The sequence below is a fragment of the Babylonia areolata genome, chromosome 1, assembly GCF_041734735.1.
Source record: "Babylonia areolata isolate BAREFJ2019XMU chromosome 1, ASM4173473v1, whole genome shotgun sequence".
Lineage (NCBI taxonomy): Eukaryota > Metazoa > Mollusca > Gastropoda > Neogastropoda > Buccinidae > Babylonia > Babylonia areolata.
This window is the reverse complement of record NC_134876.1, coordinates 73,814,218-73,839,931: the sequence shown is the minus strand read 5'-3', so window position 1 is coordinate 73,839,931 and position 25,714 is coordinate 73,814,218. Positions and strand designations below refer to the sequence as shown.

At 39.8% G+C, this 25,714-nt stretch overlaps 3 protein-coding genes across 6 annotated transcripts in view; 1 reads left to right on the top strand and 2 right to left on the bottom strand.

The window, feature by feature from the left end:
* LOC143287492 (GPI alpha-1,4-mannosyltransferase I, stabilizing subunit-like) overlaps window positions 1–4,883 on the bottom strand; it is a 183,193-nt gene extending 178,310 nt beyond the window's left edge. For both annotated transcript variants that reach the window (XR_013055971.1, XM_076595515.1), the window contains exons 1-4: window positions 4,665–4,883; window positions 2,393–2,543; window positions 1,182–1,410; window positions 264–340 (exon numbers count right to left, since the gene is read on the bottom strand). Coding sequence is in view for 1 of the 2 variants with exons in the window: in XM_076595515.1 (XP_076451630.1) it covers window positions 264–340; window positions 1,182–1,410; window positions 2,393–2,543; window positions 4,665–4,786 (579 nt within the window). In the remaining variant the exon portion in view is untranslated. The remainder of the gene's footprint in view (window positions 1–263; window positions 341–1,181; window positions 1,411–2,392; window positions 2,544–4,664) is intronic.
* Window positions 4,842–13,209, top strand: LOC143287508 (autophagy protein 12-like). 3 transcript variants are annotated; one of them, XM_076595545.1, is made up of 5 exons: window positions 4,842–4,916; window positions 8,328–8,526; window positions 9,501–9,637; window positions 10,275–10,337; window positions 11,456–13,209. In XM_076595545.1, exons 2-5 carry the CDS (start codon window positions 8,385–8,387, stop codon window positions 11,513–11,515), a joined length of 402 nt encoding a protein of 133 aa, XP_076451660.1. In that variant the 5' UTR covers window positions 4,842–4,916; window positions 8,328–8,384; the 3' UTR covers window positions 11,516–13,209. The 3 variants fall into 3 exon arrangements, with proteins under 3 accessions (XP_076451660.1, XP_076451669.1, XP_076451678.1); XM_076595554.1 differs by having other exon boundaries at window positions 4,882–4,916; window positions 8,316–8,526; XM_076595563.1 differs by lacking the exon at window positions 4,842–4,916 and adding an exon at window positions 5,228–5,251.
* Window positions 13,210–14,750: 1,541 nt separating this feature from the next.
* Window positions 14,751–25,714, bottom strand: part of LOC143287444 (cilia- and flagella-associated protein 52-like) — a 16,293-nt gene continuing 5,329 nt past the window's right edge. The window contains exons 6-13 of the mRNA XM_076595438.1: window positions 25,710–25,714; window positions 25,416–25,488; window positions 23,205–23,317; window positions 21,965–22,110; window positions 20,221–20,387; window positions 18,971–19,137; window positions 18,165–18,402; window positions 14,751–16,166 (exon numbers count right to left, since the gene is read on the bottom strand). The exon at window positions 25,710–25,714 is cut by the window's right edge and continues 276 nt beyond it. Of these exons, the coding sequence (XP_076451553.1) occupies window positions 16,014–16,166; window positions 18,165–18,402; window positions 18,971–19,137; window positions 20,221–20,387; window positions 21,965–22,110; window positions 23,205–23,317; window positions 25,416–25,488; window positions 25,710–25,714 (1,062 nt within the window). The 3' untranslated portion in view covers window positions 14,751–16,013. The remainder of the gene's footprint in view (window positions 16,167–18,164; window positions 18,403–18,970; window positions 19,138–20,220; window positions 20,388–21,964; window positions 22,111–23,204; window positions 23,318–25,415; window positions 25,489–25,709) is intronic.

The following is a 25,714-nucleotide window of genomic DNA, read 5'->3' as shown; positions in this document are numbered from 1 at the left end:
GGAGGACAAGCACACAGTGAACACATTCACCTAACTATCATAGCTGATCAAATGCAGGAAACAAGTAACTTTCTGTTTGTACCCGTTGTGACACACCACCAAGCGGAGGCACTTTGCCAGGGATTACTCATGATTAAAATCACAGCAATAAATCAACTGAACATGAACACCGCAACAGTCTTGACATGCACACACACACACAAATACACACACACGCATACAAGCATAAATATGCAAAAACAGAGGACAGAGCCAGAACTCACACTTCTGTAGGACAGCTCTGACCATGCACACTGACTGATGTTGAAGGCATCGCAGGGAGCCTCTGTAACTCTGGAGTCTGCACAAGTGAATGCAATATCCTGCATCATCACTTCACATCATTTCCTTGTCTGAAATCACTTTGGTGAATAGATGTTATATTAATGACCAACCAACATCATATCCTGTCATACCGACACCTACTCACACCATTATCATGTGGGATTATGTGTATGTAAATGGCTAATAATCTGATATGTCTGCCCTTTCTTTTGGTACTCCACAAGGTTCTGTCCATGGACCTATTCTGCTTGTGCTGTATGTCACTCTAGTGACAATTTTAGTCATAATCATGAGACTTTAGTACTCTTAGTCTTAATTTACTAAGATATTAAAGTGGTTATGATTCTGACTTTGTCAAATAAATTTTGCTACGAATACAAAATTTTATCAGATTCCATTGCCAAAATCAACAATCTAATATCTGTCAAAAGTACACTGACAACTGAACAGCTTGGATGATTGTAACAAACTGCAATAAAATGATTGCCTGCACAAGGAATTTTACAATCATCTCTCTCTCCCAGACTCTCTTCAGATGAAAGTGCTTTATTTCCTTTCACACAGTCTGCAGATGGTGTTGCCCTCGACCAGTTTTCCAACAACACATTTCAAAACATTCGATGAGCTGCTTCCACTGAATTGTGTAGGATCAATGCTATCCACCACTATCTGTACTGAAACAACAAAAACACTAGTTTTCAGTTTTATTCTGTCTAGGGTTGATTCCTGTATTTCTTTTCTACCTGGAATTCCAAAGCACCTTCTCGTAGTTGCGGCACAAACAAGCATAAACACACATTTATACACACACATATTCATTCATATCAACATGTCCAAAAGTAAGCACAAAGTGCTACCTGGCACTGTAAAATTGAGAAGAACTCGGGGGTGATAAAGTGTCACCAAAACGTCGTTGACCTCAGGACTGGATGAAGGTTGATGATAGCGCACATGAACTGGCAGACTGATGGTGATGTCAAGGGGGTCAGAGGATTTGTCAATCACTACTGAGGTGTAGACATACAGGTCAATGGGTGCAGACAGGTATTCTGGGGCTTCTATGTCCACAGGGCTTGCTAGCAATACCTGAAACATCACAATGCAAAGCTTATAACACTGCAACCACCAAAAATGGTAAAGCAAAAAATACAACAATCCACAACAATACCACAACTAACTGTATGCTTAAGCTGATAACAACTTTATAGGTATCAAGGGTACATGTATTGTAACCCTCTGTGTCCAGTAAGTACCTGATGGACATGGCAAAAGAGCATGACAACACTGAACAATAATGATGGATAATAATGAAATGATCATGATAACGATGAAAAAAAACAACCCAACTAGCTGACCTATTTAGCTGAGATCACTAAATCCAGGGAAGCCCTTAGATACCAAGTCTGCCCATCATGGATGAACTCAATGAAGAACTATCTGATGCAGAGCTCAAATAGGCAAATGATGCACTTGCAATAATTTTACATACAACCAGAAGTCATGAAGGTAGGGAAACCATTCCAGTTACCCCACCTTCACTGCCCTCTCTGTGCAGGAGAAAAAGTGCTGTCCCAAAGATATACAGGATTCTAAGATAGTAAAACAGTATCCTTGTTTAAAAGCAGTGATTGTGACTACTATGGCATATCCCTTCCACCAACACACTCTGAAGTGAAAGCAGATAATCAGGTCCTCACCCTCCCCACCTCTATACTGAAGTGAATTTAAGGCAGTCAGGTACATGTACATGTTGTCCCCCATCTACCCCCTCCTCTCCCCCACCCACACTTATGTGAAGGCAGATAGATACATGTCGTCACCCCCTTCCCACACTGAAGTGAAGTGAAGGCAGATTAATACATGGGATACTCCTGCCACTGTAGTGAAGACAGCAAAGTGAAGTTCCCCACCCTGCCTAACTTACGTGAATAGAGACAGCTACATTGAACCTTCCTTCCCACACCCCACAAACACACTGAAGTGAAGGAAAGTGAAGGCAAACAGATACACAGAAGCTCCCTCTTCCAACACCCCACACATGTGAAGAGAAGTGAAGTCAGAGGGATACCTGCGGTCCCCCAAATTGTGCCACTGTGTGCAGCTGGAAGGGGTCCACATAAAGGCTGGAGGGCAAGTGTTCGATCAGCAGCACACCACACGTCCTGTCAGCCATGTCTTTCACTGCTTTCTGCCCCAGTGACACTGTTGTCTGGATGTCCCTGTAACATATCACTCATCACTATATCATGTGTACATGTATCAGCACAGTTTGTACTCAATAAATATCAAAGGACAACCAACACCACCAAGCTATTGCAAGCACTGCAGTAGGAAACTGGAACACCATAGGTGGGCCAAATGCATTTCAAGGTCAGCAGGAGACTTGCTAAAGTATGGTGCCCACACATCCACCAACAACAGCAACCTGCCAGAAGAGCCCACAAGCAAACCTTTGACAGGATCACCTGCTGAGTGGAGATCAAGCTGAACGCCTTCTGAGGGACAGTACTTGACTGGAACATTCTGCCCCAGGAGACTGTCGATGGCCGAATCTCTTGACACATTCAGTTCAATTCTTGGGACGTTTATAAGCATTGTGGCTTTTTTTTTTTTTTTTTTTTTTGTCCCAGTCTAACAAAAATATTGATTTGAGTTGCCAGTACAGTTGTTCAGGAGTAACAGTAGTAATTATTATTTTTTTTTAATTTCTATTTTTTTAAATTTTTCATCATTCATCATAAATGGATTTCAACTTGCCTGAGGGATACTGCTTCTGTCTTTCATGATATTTGACACCCATGCTAATACACCTCCAGTTATTCCACATGATTGGATCTTTGCAATGAGACGCTTATGTGGAACAGAGTTAAACACCTTCCTGAAGTCCATATATACAACATCAAATGTTTCACAACTGTCTAACATTTCTGTAAAATCATTCATCTCCTTTAATAACTGTGTAACACAAGAACGTCCAGGTCTAAAGCCATGTTGGCATTTAGAAAATAAGTCATTGTTTGTCAAATGGTCTACAATGGTATCTCTAATAAATGACTTTAAAACATTGTATAGAACAAATCTTCTTCTTCTTACACTTAACGACCAACATCAGTATGCTGATGAAAATTGTTGTGTTGTGGGAGGTTGCTGTTGGGTGCAATTTAGCTGGGCTACCGAGGGATGTTCTGTTGACTGATATGGGAGATGGGGCGCAGTCCATTGGTGTGTTTGCATTTCCAGCTAGGCCAATCCGGCTACCGTAGCGGTCCCCGGGAATACACCTGACTGGCACAGCCCTAGCCTTCTAAGACACTACTTACCAGTGGAAAAGAAAAAAAAAGAAAGTGTGGATGGGTGGACTTCCTGGCTGGTGGGGTGTGGGGGAGACCAAAACAGAGGTGCTGGAGGGTAGTGGGGGAGGGGGGATGAGTCTACTCTGTTGTGTCACAGGCAAGAAGTGAGTCTAGACTTGAAGCAGTACAGCAACTCAGCTGTGACAACCTCCTGGGGCAGTGTATTCCATTCCAGGATGGTACGGGGGAAGAAAGACATCTGTCTGTACTGCGTCCTGCAGGCAGGTATGTTGTAGTTGCAGGTGATGTTTTTCCTGGAGCTCCGTCTGCTGTCTGATGGTGTTGGTAGGTAGACTGAGTTGATGGAGATGAGACCATGGTGGAACTTGTAAAACACATCCAGGCGATATTTTTTCTGTCTGACTTGTAGAGGGTACTAGCTGAGGGAGCTAAGGATGGAGCTGGCACAAGACGTCTGTCTATGTCGCTTTGTGACCCATTATGCTGCTCGGCGCTGGTCCTTTTCGATGGCCTGGATGTCATTGGCTGTATAGGGATCCCACACAGATGCAGCATACTCAAGGATAGGTTGAACAAGGGCTTTGTACACAGTTTCCTTTGTCTTCTTGTTTCCTATCTTCAAGCTGCACTGGAGAAAGCCTAAGGTCTTGTTGGCTTTGTTGGTTGTAGAATTGATGTGGGATCCCCAGCGTAGGTGAAGGTGTCAATCTGCTGACTCACTGCCTCTTGACATACCCACCTACGCCACCAACCCCCTCCCCTCTCTCTCTCTCTTTCCCCAAGCTGGCATCCACTGCCAAAATGCACTGGGCATCAAATAGAAGATTCATCACCACATCACAGCGATATGTCCCGTAACATCACCACATATGTCCCTGTAACGCTACAACAAGTGTACATGTAACGCCACATTACTGCATTATATGTTCCTGTGACACACATCAGTACTGAGTGTAACATTTACTATTCCGAGCATTCGTATCAGACTGGTGCATTGCTTTTTGTATGACCTAATGGTCAACTTACCTGTGGAAACCTTCCCTTGCAACAGTTCGATGCAGCTCAAGAAATACATTTTTAGCGTTTGACTGAGGTAAGCAAAGCGTGTAAACCACAACTAATATTATTACATGCACAGAAACAGTCATCCCAATAATTCAGCGGCCAGCTTTCAGCATAGCAGACGAATTCTCAAAGAAAACCCTCGACTGGCGTAAACTTCCGCTGCCTCGCAATGCACAACTTCCGCTCTGACCAACACCAACTTTTCATCACGAGGTGAGATCTGTAATTATTATCATCTTTTTTTCTTTTCTTTTTTTTAACATAATGATCTATGGAATTTAGTCAGTTCTTTTTTCATGGCACTTACCGTCCAGCGGAATCAATAACGTACATTTATGTCGGGATCAGCAGGTATTTTACAACGGGTGAACAATGAAAATGATTGTGGATATTTTTCTTGTTTTGTTTGTTGTTTGTTATTTTAGTAACACGACAAACGCAAACTTGTCGAAGACTTTGTCGTGGGTATTTTCATGTTTCCACAATCCACCAAATGCAGGTGCAGAGAATCTAACGCGCGTACTTGATCAGCTCTGTTGATATTCCAGGTTCATGCATATAATTTAGAATGTAAAACGGCTGTCAACAAGTGTCATTGTGATCATGATGCAGGTTGTTATGTATGACTTACAAAAAAATGATAATAATAATTTACAGTCTAACTCATGATCTCAAGGATGAATTGCTTGTATTATTAAATTAATGAAAAACAGAAAAAAAGTGCTTGAAAAACCGTGAATTATTGATTGAATAGATTAAAGAAAAATTAAGGATACTAAAAAAGGACATTCAGACATGTGCATCTGTCCGCTTTTCACCAAACAGTTGTGCCAAACTTGGGGTATGAAGTCATGACACTTTCAAGAGTAAGAATCCTGTGTTTTTAACCAGTACTTCTTTCAATCCTTTGACCTGGGAGACTGGAAAAATATCACTATTTAGTCATTACCCTGTTCCCATTAGATACATTGAAAAAAAGGGATTGAGTGTAGAATACACAAGTAAGAATTCAATGCTATGCAGCCCTTCATTATTCTGTGGCAACCTTTGTACTGGAGAAAAAACACAATTCGGTGGTGCACTTTTGGAAAAAAAAAAAAAAAAAAAAAAAAAGAACGGGAGAAACTTACATATTTGTATTTGTATTTGTAATTCTTTTTATCTCAACAGATTTCTCTGTGTGAAATTTGGGCTGTTCTCCCCAAGGAGAGCGCATCGCTACACTACAGCGCCACCCATTTTTTTGTATTCCTGCGTGCAGTTTTATTTGTTTTCCTTATAGAAGTTGATTTTTCTACAGAATTTTGCCAGGAACAACCCTTTTGTTGCCGTGGGTTCTTTTACATGTGCTAAGTGCATGCTGCACACGGGACCTTGGTTTATTGTCTCATCTGAATGACTAGCCTCCAGACCACCACTCAAGGTCTAGTGGAGGGGGAGAAAATTTTGGCGGCTGAGCCGTGATTCGAACCAGCGCGCTCAGATTCTCTCGCTTCCAAGGCGGACGCGTTACCTCTAGGCCATCACTCCATATAGGGAGAGTGCCTACACTTACAACCACAAAAAAAAAAAAAAAAAAGGTGTAGAAGACAAAGAGACATATTTTGAAATGGCAGTGGTCTAAAGCCAGCCTTATATTTTGGATTTGAAGGCCTCAGGGAAAGCAGCTTTGGGGGCATCAGGTGAGATGCTCCAGAAATGAATGGCAGATGGTTTAAATTAGAAGGAATGTTTGTGGACGGTTGTCCAAGATTGATCGATTTGTAGTTTGGAGTGGAATCAACTTTGAAAGAGCTTGAAATACTTAGGTTTTAGTTCATAATCATTTATCTTATGACTGAAAAAAATATTGTAGACAAATTTCTTAAAGCCATATTTTTTCACTGAGAACATGGCTGAAAAGAACAATAATATGACTGGAAGGATAACCAGCATGAACATCTTTAATTTTCTTTGAATATATTTACTCAAGTAAACTTTTCCCAAACTTACCAGACAAGCAGTTACCAAAAATTTTCCTTTTGTATTGGATATTGTAACTTGTGTGTGAATAATGTCTGAGTGTATTGCCAGGCTATGTGCAAGGTTTCAGTATTCAGCTGTTTGTTGTTGAGGGTTTAAGAACACAAGTGGGTTTTTTAGTTCATCTTTCAGTATTAACTTAGGGGAATTTGGTATCTGTGTTTATTCATTTCTACAATTTATTTTCTGGCTTTTTATATTTCTGAAGGTTTGGAAATTCCTGTATTTTTATATAAAGATAAATTCATAGAAATATATCTGCATTCTGTTTCGGTACTTTTTTTACTTGACACCCAACACAATTCGTCAGACCATAATGCTTCTTTTTCCAAAACAGAACTTTCCCAGCTGATTCAATGAAAGAATCTGATGGTGGTTTTATATTTCAGACATATATATAGGATCAATGTCATACCTCTTTTGCATCAGTTACCCTGGCTTCCTATGGAGTCCCGCATTCACTATAAACTAGTGACACTTGCCTTCCGACATTTTGGTGAATCTCTTCCCCCATATCTCTCCTCTGTGCTGGAAACATACAAACCATGCAGGACACTAAGATTCAATTCTGAAAGTTACTTAAAGTCCCAAGAACTAATTTAAAATGTGCAAGGAAAAGGTTCTTTAGGGCTCAAGTACCCTAAGTTTGGAATTCTTTGCCATCGTCCCTTAGAAATGCTCCTGATCTCCAGTCGTTTAAGTCAGAACTGAAAATGCTTTTCCACAAACATTTCTGTACTTGGCACAATGGATAGTCTAAAGTCTGTTCGCCACATGGAGTTTTATGCCAGAGATATTTTAATACTGATGTGATCTTGTTTTAGTACAGTTGATATATTTAATGTGTCTGTACATGCATGTGTGTGTGAGTGTGTGTGTACATGCATGTGTGTGTGTGTGTGTGTTTATGAAATGTGTGCTTTATGGAATGTATTTCATTTTAATCTAAGCATTATTTACATGATATTTTTTATTGTTTGGTGGTTTGTGCTTTTTGATTCGTTCTGTGAACGCACTGGATTGAGTTGTTGTAATTTTTTTTTAATATTATGTTTATATCTAGCTCAAACATGTAAGGTGCTTTGAGCAACATTAGTACTGGATATCACACCATAGAAAAGTTATGAATTATTATTATTAATTATTATTATTATTATTATTAAGACAAATGCAGTTCCAGGCAAAAAACCCAAAAGAATTAAAAAAGTGTAGTGTCACATTGTAGGCATGTGCTGCCCCTGGGGAGATGAGCTCCAATCTCACACATAAAAAAAAAAATCTTTTGTGGCAATATGATATTAACAGAAAAAAGCTGACTGACAGGTATCAACAGGAGAAAGCAGTCTGACTTACAGTCGTGTTTAACAGGAAAACGCTGTCTGACAGGTGTATCAACAGGAGAAAGCTGACAGACAGGTATACCCAAAGGAAAAAGCAGACTGTCATGTGTATAACAGGAGGAAGACTGACAGATGTGTGTAACAGAAGAAAGCTGGCAGACAGGTTTATCAATAGGAGAAAGCTAACAGAGAGTTGTCAGGTGTGTTTGTAAAAGGATAAAGCTGACAGTCAGGTTTGTCAATATGACAGTTGTGTCAACAGGGGCAAGGCAGACTTGACAAGCGTGTCAGCTGAAGACAGTAAAGACGAGTGGTGAGGATGTCAGTTGAAGGAGCTGGAGAGCTGCCTGCAGGTGGAGAAGAAGTGGAGGGGGCTGTGGCATCTGATGCGGGTGCTGCTGTACAGCCCACTGTATCTCCACCCCCAACCCCAGCATCGCCCAAAACCCACAGCACCAAAAGTAAGTACCGAATATGTCTTTTGGAACAACTTACATGTCAGCCTGGGTCATCTAGCTGATCAATAGTCCACAGTACTGAAAGTAATAGCAATACTTAGTGAAGCCCCCTGCATGCTAGCCTGTGTTATCTAGAGTCCACAGCACCAAAAGTACTGCTAGCCATGCCAGAGTGGTAAAAGCTACGGAAAAGATGGGAATAGGTGAAAAGTTTGACAGACATGAGTGTATAAGTTGTTTGGATGTTAAACAGTGATCTGATGTGGCCAGGACTCCTCAGGTTGTGTGTTTTGTTGGCCATGTCCATTCACATTCCGGCACAACTTTTCAGTAAAAAAAGAGAAGAAAATAAAAAGTATATTGACTGTGAGCAAAAAATATAACTTTGATCGACTTTCACACTTTATGTACATTGTCTTTAGTAATTCAGTTGTTATTTGAAAAGGAAATCCATGATTTTGTTTCACATCTTATACTAATATTTATAAGTGAAAACAATTTCTGGCTTTGTCTGTCACCTTGCCTGCTTGTTGGTTTTTGTGTGGAATGTTGCACAAGCATTTGAAGTTTTTGTTATGATTTGTTCAAGCTGGAAATTTGTGATGAAGAGGTGGAAAGTTTCAGATAGATAAGATCATAAAACGATGAAATGCAGTTAATATATCTAGTTACTTTAGGTGAAATGGTTCCTTTTCCAGCACACTTGAAGAGAGCTTACAAATGAGAGAGAGAAAGAGAGAGAGAGGGGGGGGGGAGCATCTTACCATTTCACCTGTTACTGTTATGATGCTTCTGGAACAAATCATTAAGTGAACAATAAATATTATGTTTCTTTTGTAATTTCTGTTAACCGCATTTATTGTAAGTCGTATACATGTGCTAGAAATATAAAATTCAATCAGGGACTGTCAGTGAATATACACTATGTTGGCTGAAAGAAAGTGTTTATACAAAACTGGCTGTGGATGGTATTGCAGTTGACGTGTTGTTGAAACCAGCTGGTAACGCACCCATCTTAAAGAAGAAGAAATGGACAGTGGACAGGCAAAAGCAGATTGGTTGGATCAGTGAATTCATCCGCAAATTCATTCGCACAGAAACTGAAGACTCAGTTGTAAGTTTTTCTGTTTTTGTCTCACATCTTTTTGCTTTCTATCCTATTGGTCATTCACTAATAAATCACGATTAATGTTGTTTTTAGATTGAAAAATGTGTAGCTTGTGGGTAGATCTGTTTTATCTCACGAAAAAAAAAAGAAAAAAAAAAAAGAAAAAAAAGAAAAAGAAAAAAAGACAGCTTTCAGGGAGAACTGTTTCATCTCACAAAAATGTAAAGCTTGTGGGTAGAACTGAGTGTTTCATCTCACAAAGAATTTACAGCTTGCAGGAAGAACTGACTGTTTCATCTCACAAAAAAATGTACAGCTTCCAGGAAGTAATGACTATTTCATCACACAAAATTTAGGTCTTGTCATTTTACCACCTTGTGAAACACAGTGTCATTGTCTCAGAGGTCTGGTGAACTATAGTGAGTATTGTTATCTCCGAGATCCATTGTAATGGTTTATTGTAGAGAATTCTGTCAGGGATGTTTCATGTGTTCTAGATCTCTTCAGCAGATTGTATCAGTGATTGTGATATTTACTGTGTTTTGGTTGACTTCAGCGGATTGCATCTATGGTTGAGATTTTGTTGTTTTAGTTTCAGTCAGTCACTTGCATCAATGCTGGAAAATGTTTCCTTGTGTTTCAGTTTGTTTACGTGAACCAGTCCTTCTCTCCCTCTCCAGACACAGATATTGGAACTCTCTTTGATGTGAGTTCTTTTTTTAATTTTTTTAAGTCAGATGCTTAAATTTTCCCACATCTTTCTTCATGATAGTGATGTGAGCACTTGCTGTGACCTTGTGTGTGTGTGTGTGTGTGTGAACAAGACTGTGTCTGTGCCAGTGTTTGTGCACATGGTAAGGGGATGCATTAAAAGTATGTGGAAGGTCAAATGCACATGAAACTGAAAGCCAGGTTTGGTTTGGAAGACAGGCAGAAGGAGGGTAAGCATGGAAAAGGTCCTGTACTTGCACTAACCTCCACACCACTTCATTCATTAATCATTGTTATAAGACCACAGTTGGTATATGGAAAGCATGGAAAAGCCTCTGTACGTAGACACTTGGAATTTATGCTTTAACTCTCTCTGTACGAATGACAAAAGGCGACAATGACAGCGTTTTAACACTGCTGACACCACTAATTAAAATGTTCTCAGTTTAGGCTCTGACATTGAAGAGGCAGATGGAGACTAAGAATATGTGACATTTCTGACAATTAAAGTTACAGGCTGAGCCACACAGACACCCATTGGACACGAGATGGGCTTTCTGTGGGGAGGTGAGGGAGTAAGGGAGGAAAGAAAGGGAAAAAACTGGCTGGTCGTCCAATGAGTTAACGCATGTGTATCAGGGAAAAAAACAACTAGTGAACTACCATAAGAATCAATATACAGTGTAAAACATTAAACATGATACACATTACATACTACCTATGTACACACATTGTATTGTCTGCCTGTGGTCACAAAATGATTAAAGTGTTGTATTTGAGTACAAACTCTGTCCTTTAATCGATCATATTGAAAATGCAGAAAACAAAAACAAAAAGAAGGTATGGGAAAATCAAACATACATTTTCATACTTCAATAAAAAAAAAAAATTCATTTATTATTTCTTTGGCTAACTTGACTGCACAAAACAATAATGATGGTTTCCTCCCTTGTTATTGGCCAGGTGACTCTGCACTCAGTGAGAAAGCTCAAAACTGGGCATGCGTGTGCGTGTGTGTGAGTGTGTGTGTGTGTGTGTGTGATAGATGACTGTTGTGTGTGTATCATATACAATACTTTGGCAGTGATGGAAAATGTGTGTATGTGTGTGCAGTGTTTTGGCAGCGATGGCAAACTGGTGATCTATTACTGCCGTACACAGGCTTGGGGATGACTGGATATTATCACCATGGAGACAGTGAATGAACCCGACTATTACAATACAAATTATGATGTGATGGAACACTTGCTGTGATGTGACTGAATGTGTCCTAATCATTATGATGTGGGGTGAATTGTCTGATAGAGTGCTAGGTGTGGTGTGACTGAATGTGCCCTGATTATTATGATGTGAATTGTGTGCTCTGTGTGATTGACTGAATGTGCCCTGATCATTATGATGTGAATTGTCTGATAGAGTGCTAGGTGTGATGTGACTGAATGTGTCCTAATCATTATGGTATGATGTGAATTGTCTGATAGAGTGCTAGGTGTGATGTGACTGAATGTGCCCTTGTCATTATGGTGTGAATTGTCTGATAGAGTGCTAGGTGTGATTGACTGAATATGTCCAGATCATTATGATGTGAATTGTCTGATAGAGTGCTAGGTGTAATTGACTGAATATGTCTTGATCATTATGGTGTGAATTGTCTGATAGAGTGCTACGTGTGATTGACTGAATATATCCTGATCATTATGATGTGAATTTTCAGATAAGAGTGTTATGTGTGATTGACTGAATATGCCTTGATCATTATGATGTGAATTGTCTGAAAGAGTGCTAGGTATGATGCGACTGAATGTGCCCTTGTCATTATGGTGTAAATTGCAATCTGTAGAAAACTGGGTGTGATGTGACTGAATGTTATGGGTACAAGTTAGTTGATGTGAAAACTTGCAACTCTGTTGTACAGTAATAGTACTTGCCTACCAGGACAGAGATGTAGCAAACATGCTGAATGCTGACTTGGCAAATTAGGCATTCTCCAAACTTGATGTGGGATCATAGTTGTTCATTGTTGAGGAGTCAACTCAGGCCATCTTGAAAACTTCTACAAAGTCATTTAGAAGAGAGTTTTTGGAGACTTCACAGCTGACAAACACCTTGTGTTGTGTTTCAAATGACCCTTAGTGATGTACACTGAACTATAGTTGAGTTCTGAGGAGACCACAAGCAAGACTGGGTAGCTGTGTGTAAAAAACATGTTCGTCATAAAATGAGTAGAAAAAGCCCCAAATTCTGCTACCTTTAATGCTGTGCTCTCACAGTGACCTCAGTTCATATGAGTTGGTAGTGTTGTTGTTATACCAGCGGCTTCTGCTTTTTGGTAATGAAGGTGTAATGTCAGCTGACTGATTGTCAAAGGAGAATCAAACCAGTCCCAGAGCTAGTCCTGACAACCACATCAACCAATCTGACATGAACAAAACAACCAGGACGCTGATATTGAGCCTTTGTAGGGACCCCACAAGGCACTCGTATATTCAGCAATAGGCTGAACCATATCATTCTATGCCAGTTCCTTGATCTCACAGGAGGGCTTCTTTAGGTGTTTTCTTTAGAATCAAATAAAATCAAATGATATTGCTTATAGTCTAGTCAACTGCAAAGGGCAATACTATGGAAACATTTGGAACTGGTTGCCATCCATTCTTTATGACACACCAACTCTGACTTCATAAATCGGCTGAAAATGTTTTGTATTGCCAGGCATTCCATTAGCTGTTATAAGTTGTGCATGTACATGTGCATGTGTGAGTGGTGTTTGTGTATGGGTGGCAAAATGTATGAATTGTGTGAAAGGAGGGAGTACAATGGAAATAAAGGACCCGGTAGTGCCAGGTATTTTTGGCTGTGACACATGTGTTGTCAAAATGGTGTCTGTGAGAGGTGTAATTGTAGGGTTACCTCCATGGTACCTCATGGAAGATATGTGACTGGTGGGGTAGCAGGGCTTTCTATGAAGCCAATTTCCTGCAGTCAGTGAAAACCATCAAAATTGTTTATATGAATGGGTTAAAGGTCTTATTGTATGAATGCTTGCATGTTTCCTGCTTCCGTATTTGTTGTGTTGTTAGTGCAGATAGAGTGTGAGCATTTTGATGACCTTTCTTCACCCCAGAGTAAAGGCCTCTCACCTTCATTTACTGCAGAATGGTGTTGGTCAGCCCTATATTATATTAAGAGAGAGATAAACAATGTCACCACAACAAACTAAAGACACTACTTCAATTTATATCTACTAGCATTCATACTTAACAACGAGGCTGATGTCAGTGTTAATTCACTCCTGGTTTTATCACAAAGTGATGAAATTTATGTAGCTGCCATGACTACGGCTTGTCATGATTTCCATTCATTTCCATGTTCAGGTTTGGGTGGTGGGGAGATTGCAGTAACTTATGTATTACTTCTTTGTGATTTTAACTTTCACTCGATTGATTCTCAGAGTCCTAAGTAATGAGACTGGGAAACCTGCTTACTGGCTACATCATGTGCTCATTGTTGAATTTAACTTATTTTGATTGCAGTAGCAAAAAGAAATGAGCAGCTGACAAGCTGCTTTTGTGCTGGGAATAAAGAAACTATATACCAGTAGAATTGGAGGAAAAAGAATGATGAAAAGCATTTCATTTATCGCATACTCATTCATCAACAAACATGGAAAAATGCCCTGAATTCTGTGGCCTTTCATACCTTAGTCTCATGGTGACCTCAGTTTTGATTTCCCCTCCACTACCATGCCCATTCCGAGTTTCTGTCAATGTGTTCAGTGTTGGTAGATTCATATGGAGAATGTGGTGCGTTGTGTCTTTCATATGTTGAATCATAACAGACACTACTGAACACCACAGAAGAGATTGGCGGCAGTTTGTGGCCTTGCGGCAACCTAATAATGATAGCTTCATGTAGTCTGCCAGCGCTGGAACTGCTGCTTACAAGTCTGGGTGTGGTTGTTGGAAGATTCAGGATAAGCAGAGAGAGAATGATTCCACTGAAACAGCACAAATGCCACTGAAACAGCTCAAATGATGAAGCAAACAAACAAATAAAAAGAAACACATAAAAGTATATAAGTCTTTTGAGTGAGTAGGCAAGATGGTCAGAAAGTGACTGAGGCAAGAAAGTAGATTTTGTGTGCTTACAATGCTGTGCACAACCACCTAGAGCACAAAATTGAGGTAACCTTTTAAAAATTTTTTTTTATTTTAGATGAAGGGTATACAGGAATTTGTGTGCTTAAATGTTGTGCATCCTACCACATAGAGCACAAAATGGAAGTAACTTTTATTTTTAGCTGAATGGTATACTCTGTGGTCCATCTCTGTCCTTGAGTTTGGGACTGGTATTTCTTTTTTATTTTGCCAAGAAAGGGAAAGAAGGCCAAAGACAGCAAAGACACAAGTTCAGTGAGTAAGATTTATTCAGCATAGAAAATATACTGGTAAGCCTGACTGTCATTTGCTTCGCACTTAAGAAACAATGAGACAAGATGAACTTCAGCACAGCACAAAAGACACAAGGAGACAAAAACTCTGCACTGAAGATACAAGGAGACAAGACAAACATAAAAACAGTGCTGAAGATGCAAGGAGACAATACAAACTTTACCACAACACTAAACATACAGGGAGAAAAAAAAATCAACTTTAGCATGGTGCTAAAGATGCAACAAGACAATTAAAAACTTTAAACACATCTCAGAGTGTGAAGGAAACGACAACTTAGATACAAGAAATCAATCACAAAATATGTCAACAGAAAATCTGAAGGACACCCATCACAATGTATGGTCAGAGACATCATAAAAATGGGATACAAAATATACTCAGACATAAAGATGAGACACAAAATCTATTCACAAACAGGATAAAAACCAGGTACAACATGTTCTCAGATGTGACACGTGCGGACTGGCGTGGCCCTATTTGCTGTACTGACTGGGACATCTCACTGCTGTGCTGACCGACAGCAATGTCCTTTTTCTTGCAGCTATATCATACAAACTATCTGGTGCACTGGAAAACAATTGGCAATGACCAAACACACGTAGTGACATGCTTGCCAGGAGTTCATTATAAACATCTCCAGATGGGAAAAAAGGGCCAACATACTGATTTCTTTATTGGTACAAAATGATAATACATTTGTCATATCTATTGTGATGCACTTGCAATAAATAAATACAGTACACTCGCCACACCAAAAAGATTCTAAAACATAAAATAAACATAGAGGCAGCTGTAACATCTCAAGAGTTATTGATCAAATTCTTCAAAGAAAAAAATAACTGGTCTGAAGACAGACACTGTCCTGTAAGGAACACTTGTGAGGAAATACTGGATGTTGTGGCTGGGTTCCTATACAGGATGTGTGAAGAGATACTGGATGATGTCACTGAATTCCTATGAGAGATGGATGTCCAGAAGATTGATATCACAACCCACCACAATGGTTTCATACTGGACTCCAAAGCACTATTACTTTCAGTTCTAAGATGGTTCAGAGGGTGTCAAGAAAGTCATTACTTTAAGTATTCAGCGTGGAAGAATTGTCAGTCCAATGAATTTGTCATAATTTCAATGCAGGAAGGATTTTGGGGGTTGATGTCAAGGGTGGTCAGAAACAAAAGGACATTCCAGGTGAATGAAGTGCTCTGTCTCTGCAGTTACGCATTGGAAGGGTACTTCCAGATATGGATGGCGCCATCCTGCCCACCACTGATGATCAGCTCCTGATTGGGACAGATGGCAGCTGTTGTGATCTGGTTGCTGTGGCCAATCCCCACGTGAGTCACTTGGCCACCATTGTAGTCCCACAGCTGTAACATCACACATCACTGTGCTGCAGTCCATGTCTATACATTGTACACATTTGTATGTGGTAAACATCTGTACATAGTATGCATCTATTTTCACCTTCATATCATGCATCACCACAGTACCATACCATCACCTATCATCATGCTGTAGTACACAATACACTTATGTACCATTACACATAGTATGTATCTGCAACATTACACATTACACATCACCACAGTGAAGCAGTAACATCTACTGCACACATCTGGAATAACATATCACCATATACAGCCCATGTGTATTTAAGTTTTGTTACATGATCATATTATCCGCATATGTGACAAAACACATCACATTTTAGTCACCTATAGGTAGCAACGATCATTTATGAATCATTTTCAATAAAGTGCAACATCTTGCTTAAGCAGCTTCATGCACTGTACTCTCTTCCCAAATAACACTCATACATTATGCCACCCACCCACACAAACACCACCCACATATGCATACAGACACATATACATGCACAACTGATACAGCTAATGGAATGCCTGGTAATATAAGGCATTTTGAGCCTATTTTGAAGACTGGAGTTTTTAAGACTGGATGGCAGCAAGTTCCATTTTTTTCCATAGCAATGCTCCTTGCAATTGGCTATGCTACAAGTAACATCATTTGACTGGATTTGATTCCAAAGCAGTTAAAATAAAATCGTTCAACATGCTTTTGGGAAACTAAAAAACTGGCTGATGCAGTGAAGTGGTTAGCACTGTGGACTGAAAACAAAGAGAACACAGGTTCAATTCCCATTTTAGATAAATATCATTGACGTTTTTCAGCCCATGGCCAGCACAGAGTCAGTATTAAGGGCTCAAATGGGGAGACTGGGACCACTCAGTTGAGTGCCATCCACTTTACAGATGCACTTTGGGAATGTTGCTCAAATTTCATGACCAACATAGCATGTGTCCATGTCTCTCAGGCCTGGTTGATGCTGTGATGTATTACTGAAGGAAGCACAGAGTGCAATCTTGTCATGTAGTCCCAAACATAAAAGGACCCATATAGAAAAAAATCAAAACATCTATGTAATTAAAGGGCTCTATTCTCTCAATTTTAATTTTCCTCCACTTCGAAGCTTGTGGTGAGTTACTGTCAAGGTCTCTACTTGTCAGCGGTCTTCACTTCTGGGGTAGTCTTCAATCTCAGGGGACAAACAATTAGTCTGGCTTCATGATGAAGTGATTATTGTCATCAGTAGAGACTTCATAAGTATGCACTGTATTTGTTAAATCAAACCAGGTATTGTTGAATATTACCAAAGTGTCTCTGCAGCAGTGCAGGGTCTCCTCTAGTTGAACACTAATGGTTTACAGCAATAAGGCTGCAGCAATGAAGCCTGGGTGTGGCTGTGTGTGAGGGATTCATGATTTGTGGCATGAGAGCAATGTCACAAAGATAATGTGGACAATGGGGCAAAAAATAATTTAAAAAAAAAGAAAAAAAAAGAGGTATGAGAAAATGCTTTCTCATTCTTTTGCCATAAGATTTCTTGGACATCTGGGGTTGGTGCTTTAAAAAAATTTTTTTTAACCCTCATCATTCATTACTTTTCATACACTCCATGACACAAAACAACACATTATCACTTTTGGGGGTCCAAAATGACTTGTACCTTTCACAGAAGCAACACTCCTGCCTGTGCCGAGTTTTTATGTCCAAATCCACATACCAAGGGTTGAATGACTGCTTGTAGACTGATATTTGCTATATATCTTTTAAAGTATGCTGTCATTTTAATGGGCCCCTAAACAGTGTGTTCACATGGCAAGTACTATATAAACTGTTCTGCTATGTAAACCACAGTAACCACAAAACCACACAATTACCCAATTACACATGCTTATGAGCTCACACAGATACACAGCCATACATAGACAGACAGGCACACTTATCACCAACAGACACTGTAACCCTTCACGCCCTGAGAGCAGCATGCAAAAACTAACAGCTACCTTGAGCAGTCGATCTTCCCCTCCAGTGATAAATGTTGTGCGGTCTGCAGAGATGTCCATGGTGTTGATGGCACCTGTTTTGGAGCCCTCCAGTTCTCGCTGCAAGGAGCCATCTTGCACATCCCAGTAGCTGATCTTGTGGTCTGTGCCACTGGTCAGGATGTGCAAATTTTTCTCTCCAAAGCACACGCACATGAACAATGTGTTGGCCAGCATGATCTGCTTGCGAGTGTTATTTCTGGAAAAAGAGATCAAGCACTTGACTGCCATCACCAGTTGATTTTTTTTTTTTTTTTTTACATGGGAAGTCAACAATGTACCATGGACAACAGCCCAATGATTGACATGACATGTTTGTTTTAAAATCTTGCATCCAGAAAATACAGACAAAAATAATCCAAAAAGATAGTCATATGAGGCCCACTGTGTACTACATACTGGGGACCACTGAAGACTGATATACAATGGGTCCACTAATGATTGATAATATACACTGGGGCCCACTGAGGACTGATACTTTACACTGGGGCCCACTGAGGACTGATACTTTACACTGGGGACCACTGAGGATTGATGCTATTCACTGATCCCACTGAGGATTGATACTCTACTCTGGGGCCCACTGAGGACTGATACTATTCACTGGGGCCCACTGAGGACTGACACTCTACTCTGGGGCCCGCTGAGGACTGATACTCTACACTGGGGCCCAAAGATGACTGATAGAGTACACTGAGGCCCACTGAGAAGTGATACTAGTATCCAAGCAAAAAAGTTACTATTAACCAGAATCAGTGGGGACTTACTCCAAATCCCAGATGATGGTGGAGCCATCAGTACTGGCAGACACACATTCGTTGTCCTTGGGGCTGATTTGAATGTAGGTCACCTTGCCTTTGTGCTCCTTCATGTTGGCCAGCATGTCAGCACGCAGCTTGCTGCCATAGGGCTCAGAGATGCACCACACACGTACCTGCAGCCACACACACACAGGCATCACTGTCACTGGCTTTCACAGAATCACACCACACAGCATCATTGTTCAGACCATACAGCATATAAAATATCCTCACTGTCTAATAGTTGTTGTGAATAGAACATCATTATCGGTCTACATATTCTGGAAATCTGTTTTTCAAAAGTCTGTGTCACATCACTGCCAGATTTGTGATTTTGTGTTTGAATGCTTTCTGGTTTGCAGACCCAAATTTTCTCAATCCCTAAATGTCAACTGCTGAAACACTATGAATCCATGTTCAGGGTGCACTCATCACTGCTTTCCCTGACTGCCAATTGCTGAAACTCATGAGTTATGCTGATTTTAGACCGGGTGCAATAACTTTAGTGACAATTACTTTACTGTTTTATCTGTATTATAACTATGTGTACTTTCATATGCCTTATCCTGAGTGTTTAGCTTAATTTGTTTTTATCATACTGAGTGATCACTTTCATTTATTTTAAGCTTCTCGTTAACATTAATGCCATCTTTGGAGTAGTGCTTGATGATGATTTGCATGACTGACTGTGGGTCTAATACCTGTAATAGATTTATATAGATGTACTGATCAAATGAATCATTGACACTACGAACACATGCCCAGTGAAAGTTCAAAGTGGTTAGGCAGAGATCACATTTTCCAGATGACAGCAGACGTGTTTAGAAGACAATGTTAGGTCATCATGTTCAGACGAAGGTCAAAAGATTCCATTTGGGGTGAAAGGTTTCAGATGAAGGTGAAATGGTAGGTAGAAGGTGTTCAGAAGACAGGTGAACTTGAAACAATAGATGAAGGTCAATATGGAAGTCAAAGTAGTAACGCAAAAATAGAAAATTAAAATGAAATGATATACAAAAATACCTTATTTCTAAAAGAGATACTGTTGATGGTCAACATGCTCAAGTGATGGTCTAATTTGTCAGCAAAGTGTTAAGCTGAAAGTGGTCAGGCAGAAGTCAAAGTCTCAAAAGTTGAACAAGTGTACATGAACGTCAAAGCATTACAATAACTATCCTTTCAGCACATGGGGTGGGGAGAGTGAAGAAGTTGCCCACCTGCCCTTCTCCTCCACCAGTCACCAGCTGGGTGCCAGCAGAATTGATGGCAACTGCTGTCACACCTTTGTTGTGACAATCCTCAATCACTGTCTTCTCAATCATGCTCTGTGATCCGTCTTTTCCTTTCGTGAACACAGTTGCACGGACCTTGCCATCTTCCCAGGCTAAAATCATACACAACAAAAGATGAGTCAAGATCTCCACTTTATCACACAGAAAAGACGTGCACCATCATGTGGCGCTAACCTCATCTATCCACAAATATTGAGACAGGTTTCATGACAAACCAAATAATAATGAGGCATGGCAAAAGCTTCCTGACTGACACTGACACACTAAATAGTATTGAGAACTGTCAAGTCTCCTAAATGATACACTAGATTATACTGGGATATGACAAAGGCTTCCTGACTGACACTTTAATAATACTGACACTTGACAAAGGTTTCCTGGCTGACACTGACACACTAAACAATACTGAGAACTGACAAAAATCTGGCTGATTCACTAAATGAAACTGGGCCATGACAAAGGCTTCCTGTCTGGCATACTAAATAATATTGAGACATGACAAAGGCTTCTGAGCAGATTAAAATGGACATACATTTAATGCCCACTGGGAGTGGAATTTGGAAGCATAATTTGGTAGAGTAATCATAAGATAAGTGTAACTGCATAGGGATGAGTCTCATTTAAAAATACATGTTAAAATGTATGGACCTTCAAAATAAGCATATTCCTAGAAGGTGCAAATTCTAATCTATTTGATTTATTGAAAGCTGGGAGGAAAGTATGAATAAAATATGGAACACACACACACACACACACACATACACACACACACACACACACACACACCAACATACACAAAGATGGGAAGGATTGTTGAGTTATGTCTTCTTTCTTCATTTCATCACTGAATTAATATGTTAGACTGACTATTCAGAATTTCATTTTTATCAACTCAGTGGAGTTGTAATCAAATGATGTTTAATGTCCCCAGATGCTTAACAAAAGAAAACAATGACAACAGCAAACAAGTAAGAAAGAAAAAATAATGTGCAACAGACAGACCATGTTTTTGTTATATGCAACTCACCAACTGACATATCGATCGCCCAGTTCATTGCATAGCATAATCCCATTAAGGTGTCCAATCCATCATTCATTTAAAACAACAACAACAAAACATTTGCACCACATATTACATAACAGAATGTTCACTTGCTTTCAATACATTTACATTTTGTCACTCCCTAAAACTACTCCAAATTATCTGCATGAAAGCTGCAAATATCCATACACATTCTAATACACACACACACACATATATATATATATTTTTTTTTTTTTTCAACATTTGGGGAAGATCTGCATGAAAAACAAATTCCCATCACCACTCAGTGATTATGAAAAAAGCCATTTAAACAATGCCCACAAGGTCTAAGGGAAACAATCTAAGCATGAATGTACTTCAACTTACATTGTTACCTCTCACACCCTTCGATGTAATGTGCACAGTGAATGCAGCAGTGTGCTGTCACAGCTCCACTGACTTAAACACGCACAACTGAATTTTAAAGTTTTAAGTCACTTATGGAACGCATTAATGACAACAATGTAACCTCCATGGCCCAGCTGGGTTCAAAGGATCAAATTTTCTTCTTTGTTTTCTTGCATGTGTGTGTGTGTGTGTGTGTGTGTGTGTGTGTGTGTGTGTGTGTTTGTGAAGTGTACTTACCGCTATAAACACATCTGCCATTTCGAGTGATGCAGACAGCATTGCAGATCTTGTTCTCGACAGAGTAGCGCAACAGTTCCAGTCCATACTTGGTCCACACACGAATCTCGTTCCCCCCACAGGTGACGAACAGCTCATTCATCCCACTGTACACATTATTCACAGCTCATTCACACTGTATGCATTATATACAGCTCATTCATCCCACTGTACACACTATGACAATTTGCAACTTACTCACCCCACTGTACACATCATATACAGCTCATTCACACACATCCCCCTTCATTTCCTCCACCCCTCCACTACACACATTATCTCCATCACTCGGTGACTAATATTGTGAAATCATCAAAATTATGACTGACACAGTGACAGCATCATTTTGTGACCGACACAGTGACATCTTCACTGCAGTGAAATCATTACAACAGTAATTGACAGTGACATCACTACAGTGACTGATAGAGTGACATAATCACAACAGTGACTGACAGTGACTAGCACTGTGACATAATCACTACAGTGAGTGATACAGTGATGTAATCACTACAGTGACTAACATTTTAACACGAACACTTCAGTGAGAGAGAGTGACATAATTATCACAGTGATTGACATAGTGACATAGTCACTACAATGACAGACACAGTGGCATAATAACTAGTGACTAACATTGTGGCATCATCACTACAGTGATTAACATTGTGATATCAGCACTACGTGACTGACAGAGTTATACGATTACCACAGTAACTAACACAGTGGCATAATCACTATAATGATTAGCATTATGACATCAGCACTACATGACTGACAGAGTTACATAATACCACAGTGACTGACACAGTGACATAATCAATACAGTGACAGACACAATGACATAATCACTGCAGTGACTGACACAGGACACAAAGACAAAATCACTACAGTGACTGACACAGAGACATCACCACTAAAGTGACTGACACAGTGACATCATCTCTAAAGTAACTGACACAGTGACATCACCACTACAGTGACTGACACAGTGCCATCATCATTACAATGATTTGACACAGTGACATTATCACAACAGTGACTAACACACTGACATAATCATTACAGTAACTGACACAATAATGTCATCACAAAAGTGACTGATACAGTGACACAACCACACCAGTGACTAGCACAGTGATGTCATCACTACAGCGACATCATCATTACAACAACTGGCACAATGTAGGAAGATACTCACTAGGGAAAGATGATGTGGTTAACTGATTTGGGCTGAGAGGTTTTGTAGAGATCAGCTGATAGTTCACTGTAATTGAACTTGTAGATCTGGCTGTTTGCTGTGCCCACAAAGAACTGAAATCAAAAGCAATGTTATGCTTCACCTTAGTCTTTCTCTACCTCACTGTATCTGCAGTTAAATAAACAGTTTTCAGTAATGCTAAACAAGCATCACCAGTGATTCAACAACAATTGATGCTGTTGGTTTAAAAAAAAAAGAAAAAAAAAAGAAGAAAGACAAAAGGTAAATCCTTCCCTAACTCAAATGTGGTTCTAGTAAATTTACCATAGACCCCCTCAGCCCCCCCCCCCCCCCAAAAAAAAAAACAAACAACAACAACAAAACAAACAAACAAAAATAACCCCACCCCAACAACACCATGTCAGGCATGTCTGAAGTAATAGAGTGTTATTTTTGGAAACTTTCAGTATTGTTATATTAAATAAACAACATTCACATTTGAAACTGATGCTGGATATAGAAAAAAGGGGGTCAGGGGGTGGGGGGTGGGGGAAGAGTATTTATTTTGTTTGTGCATAAAAACAAAGTAAAAAAGTCAAAATGTATACTTTAAGATATATAACTGTATCTAATGATCTATGTAACTGACCTTATGACCTGTGTTGATTACGTGTAGTACTGATCTGTGTTGACGAGGCCTGATGACTTGTGTTGATAACCTTTGTTACTGACTTGATGACTTGTGTTGATAACCTTGTTAACTGACCCGATGACTTGTGTTGATAACCTTTGTTAACTGACCCGATGACTTGTGTTGATAGCCTTTGTTAACTGACCCGATGACTTGTGTTGATAGCCTTTGTTACTGATGACTTGTGTTGATAACCTTTGTTACTGACCTGATGACTTGTGTTGATAACCTTTGTTAACTGACCCGATGACTTGTGTTGATAGCCTTTGTTATTGACCTTATGACTTGAGTTGATAACTTTTGTTACTGACCTGATGACTTGTGTTGATAACCTTTGTTACTGACCTTATGACTTGTGTTGATAACCTTTGTTACTGACCCAATGACTTGTGTTGATAACCTTTGTTACTGACCTTATGACTTGTGTTGATAACTTTTGTTACTGACCTGATGACTTGTGTTGATAACCTTTGTTACTGACTTGATGGTTTGTGTTGATAACCTTTGTTACTGACCTGATGACATGTGTTGATAACCTTTGTTACTGACCTGATGTGTTACTGACCTGATGACTTGCGTTGATAACCTTTGTTACTGACCTGATGACCTGTGTTCATACCCTTAGTTACTGACCTGATGATATGTGTTGATAACTTTTGTTACTGACCTGATGACTTGTGTTCATAACCTTAGTTACTGACCTGATGACATGTGTTGATAACCTTAGTTACTGACCCAGTGACATGTGTTCATAATCTTAGTTACTGACCTGGTGACATGTGGTTGATAACCTTAGTTACTGACCTGATGACATGTGTTGATAACCTTTGTTACTGACCTGGTGACATGTGTTTGATAACCTTTGTTACTGACCTGATAACCTGTGTTCATAACCTTAGTTACTGACCTGATGATATGTGTTGATAACCTTAGTTACTAACCTGATGACATGTGTTGATAACCTTAGTTACTGACCTGGTGACATGTGTTCATAATCTTAGTTACTGACCTGATGACTTGTGTTGATAACCTTTGTTACTGACCTGGTGACATGTGTTTGATAACCTTTGTTACTGACCTGATGACCTGTGTTCATAACCTTAGTTACTGACCTGATGACTTGTGTTGATAACCTTAGTTACTGACCTGATGACTTGTGTTGATAACCTTTGTTCCTGATCTGGTGACATGTGTTCATAATCTTAGTTACTGACGTGATGACTTGTGTTGATAATCTCTGTTATTGACCCAATGACGTGTGTTCATAACCTTTGCTATTGACATCATGACCTGTGTCTGTGTTGATCATCTGTACTATTGACCCATGTTGATGACCCCCAGTACTGTCTTGATGACCTGTGAAGGCTGCTCTCGTAATCTGATAACCTGTGTTGATGACCTGATGTCCTATGCTACTTTACTGATCTGTACTACTCACTTGATCATCTAGACAATGGAACTGATGATCTGTGTTGATGACCTTACAACCAACTACTATCCTGTTGACTTGTGCTACTTACCTGATGACCTGTGCCTCGCTTAGCAATGGATGTCACTTTGGCCCTTCTTGGCATTTTGGGATCAACCCAGGGCCTGAGAAAACAACAACAAAAATCACATTGTCAGTGTCATCATCACTTTCATCACATTTGCTGTTATCAACACATCAAAGATGATTGGGAAAAAAAAGGCATGTTATCAATGTTCCCAAACTATGTGTTACTATCAACCACTCCCTGTATCCCCTCCAGCTGCGTCCTATCCACGATAAACTTTCCTGAACCCTCCCTGACAGTAGCCTGACCTGCACCCACCTGAC